This window comes from Octopus bimaculoides, chromosome 11 (assembly GCF_001194135.2).
Source record: "Octopus bimaculoides isolate UCB-OBI-ISO-001 chromosome 11, ASM119413v2, whole genome shotgun sequence".
Taxonomy (NCBI): domain Eukaryota; kingdom Metazoa; phylum Mollusca; class Cephalopoda; order Octopoda; family Octopodidae; genus Octopus; species Octopus bimaculoides.
The window spans coordinates 16212514-16215348 of NC_068991.1; the positions used below are offsets into that span (position 1 = coordinate 16212514).

Consider the following 2835-nt stretch of genomic DNA (forward strand, 5'->3'; position numbering starts at 1 on the left):
ATATATATATATATATATATATATAAAATAATACTATATATATATATATATATTAATGGTGCAAAACTGAGTAATTTCAATCTGGTTGATTACTGATGAAGAATTAGAGACCTTCTGTGCCTGTCTTCTGTCCATTTGTGCATTCAGTATACGTTATACATTTTTTACAATACATTTTTTATTTTAGATATATATGTATATGTATATATGTATATGCACACACACACACACATATACATATACATACATGTGTGTGTGTGTGTGTGTGTAATTATCAGTTTGTTGCCCATAAGTTAGAAAATAGTACATTCAATATGAGAAATGAAGACTCTCTTTCAGAATCAAAGATAGGCCCAATGTTACAATGCTAGCCAACTTAATATGGCAATTAAAAGAGGATCCCTTACCATACAAAAGCAACTAGAAATTGTTACAACGACCTGGACCACATCTGAATGAAAGTGATCATTGCAAGCTTTGCTTGGTAGAAAGGAAAAAATCATCCTCGTCCATATGCATCACATGACCATACAAACACAGACTTCTCTCTTACATGCAACATATGATGCCTCATATACCCAATTTTTCTATTAATTCATTTACAGTGTTGCACATGCATACTGATATTACCCATCCAGTGGAGCATGCTGGTTTCATTTCTTTCAAGCCTTCACAGGTCTTCTGTAACTACAGCCCATGTTTCACTGCCATGCAGCATAGTTGTACATACACAGACATCATACAATCTGCCTTTCACTCTGCGGTAGAGATCCTTTGTTACTAACAACGGTAGTAGCTCACTGAACTTTGCCCAGCCGATTCTTTTTCTAGCAGCTACACTTTCAGAATTTCCTCTTCCACTGCTAACTTGTTCATGTAGGTAAAGGAAGCTATCCACACCTAAAATTTCTTCTCTAGTTCAGGTAGGGATTCAGTTATAAGAACAAAATCATCTACATAGAGGAACTCCCAAGGGAAGCCAGACAGCTGCTCTGGCAACGATCACGCTCGAACGGTGCTCTTAGTGCTCCACTGGTACAGGTGCCATCACGATTTCACTTTCGCTTGCCCCAACAGGTCTTCGCAATATAATATATTGTATTTGGGGAGGGTCATTTTTTTAATCACCAAATAAACACACGCACTATATATTTGTTCTTCACTCGTTTATTACTGTTCATATTTTAACTCATGTCCATATAGAGGGCGCTATAGAATCAAGGTGGACAGTGTAGCCAAAATGAATAATATAATTTTATGATTAAAGCAGGGAAAACGAAAATTCAGTTATCTGAACAATTCATAGTAGTCATTTAAAGGCCAGGTAATCCTGCATGTGTTAAGCAAGGTAAACAAAATGATATTTATGGTGGATCATATGCGTGTGTGTGTGTGAGACGTGTGTATGTATGTATGTATGTATTTGTAAGCACTCAAATATGTGACAAAATGTTGTGCCTATGTGTGTGGATACATACCAATGCAAATATCAGAATGTAAATATATCTATATGTTCTACACGTAGACACACAAACACACACACACAGAGGCATACACGTACACTTCCTTAACTCTAAATTTGACAGATTTGACAGCCACCATTTAAACTAGTTGTTCTCTCCCTCTATCACCTCTCCCTTTCTCCCTGCTTCTGTCTCTCTGTCACTCTCCCTTTCTCTCTCTCTCTATATATATACATATATATATATATATATATATATATGTATGTATATATGTATGTGTGTGTGTGTGTGTGTGTGTGTGTGTGTGTGTGTGTAGATATATAGATATAGATATGTCACAGTTTCTCTCTCTCTCTCTCTCTTTTCTCTTTATACCGTTCTAGCTCTGCTTCTCTCTTTCTCATTCTTTAATTTCGTCATGTCAAATTTATTCTTATTCATCTGTGCTGGCCTCGTTCTTACAAGGAATTCCTTAACAAGGTTTGATGCTTATAATTATTATTTGTTTTGTTTCTTGTGTTAATGATTATTATTATTATTCTTTTAGCTCGGGTTTCATTGGAAATCCTGTAGCGGGCTGCTATGTGCAGCCTAGGATACCATGCTATCTGTTCTTTTCAGCTAATACTTTTCTGATGATTCTGTCCATGCCAAAGAGGCAAAACCATTTGTAACAAACCTACTGAGCACTCTATTCTGGTTTCTTTTATATTCCTCTTGATGCCTTCTGATACTGTCCACAACGACACAACAGCAATTGACACTATCTTCACCTTCTTCATATTCCATAGTTGGGCTATTTCATATTTAACAGGGTTATATATGTCTATTTTGTTTTTGCCTTCTTTCTTGACTATTTGTGGATTAAAGGGACATGCAATATCACTTATATAGCATTATTTGTTTTTAAAGCAGTGAGCTGGTAGACTTCTTAGCATGCTGGGCAAAATGCTTAGCAACATTTCATGTGTCCTTATGTTCTGAGTTCAAATTCCGTTGAGACTAACTTTGCCTTTTATCCTTTCAGGGTTGATAAAAAAAAAGTACCAGTTGTGTACTGTGGTTGATGTAATCAACTATCCCTTCCCCCAAATTTCAGGCCTTGTGCCTATAGTAGAAAGAATTATTATTATTACTACTACTATTATTATTATTATTATTATTATTATTATTATCATTATTAATATTATTATTATCATTATTATTATTATCAATATTACTATTATCATTATTATTATTATCAATATTATTATTATTATTATTATTATCAATATTATTATTATTATTATTATTATCAATATTATTATTATTATTATTATTATTATTATTATTATTATTATTATTATTATTATTATTATTATTATTATTATTA

The 2835-nt window shown here is 33.2% G+C and overlaps 2 protein-coding genes across 3 annotated transcripts in view; one reads left to right on the top strand and one right to left on the bottom strand.

Moving 5' to 3' along the window:
* The window catches only part of LOC106869728 (apoptosis regulator BAX), a 134077-nt gene that overhangs the window by 66070 nt on the left and 65172 nt on the right, over positions 1–2835 (bottom strand). The window lies entirely within an intron of this gene.
* LOC106869727 (signal peptide, CUB and EGF-like domain-containing protein 2) overlaps positions 1835–2835 on the top strand; it is a 17918-nt gene continuing 16917 nt past the window's right edge. For both annotated transcript variants that reach the window (XR_008265158.1, XM_014915578.2), the window contains exon 1: positions 1835–1943. Coding sequence is in view for 1 of the 2 variants with exons in the window: in XM_014915578.2 (XP_014771064.1) it covers positions 1882–1943 (62 nt within the window). In the remaining variant the exon portion in view is untranslated. The remainder of the gene's footprint in view (positions 1944–2835) is intronic.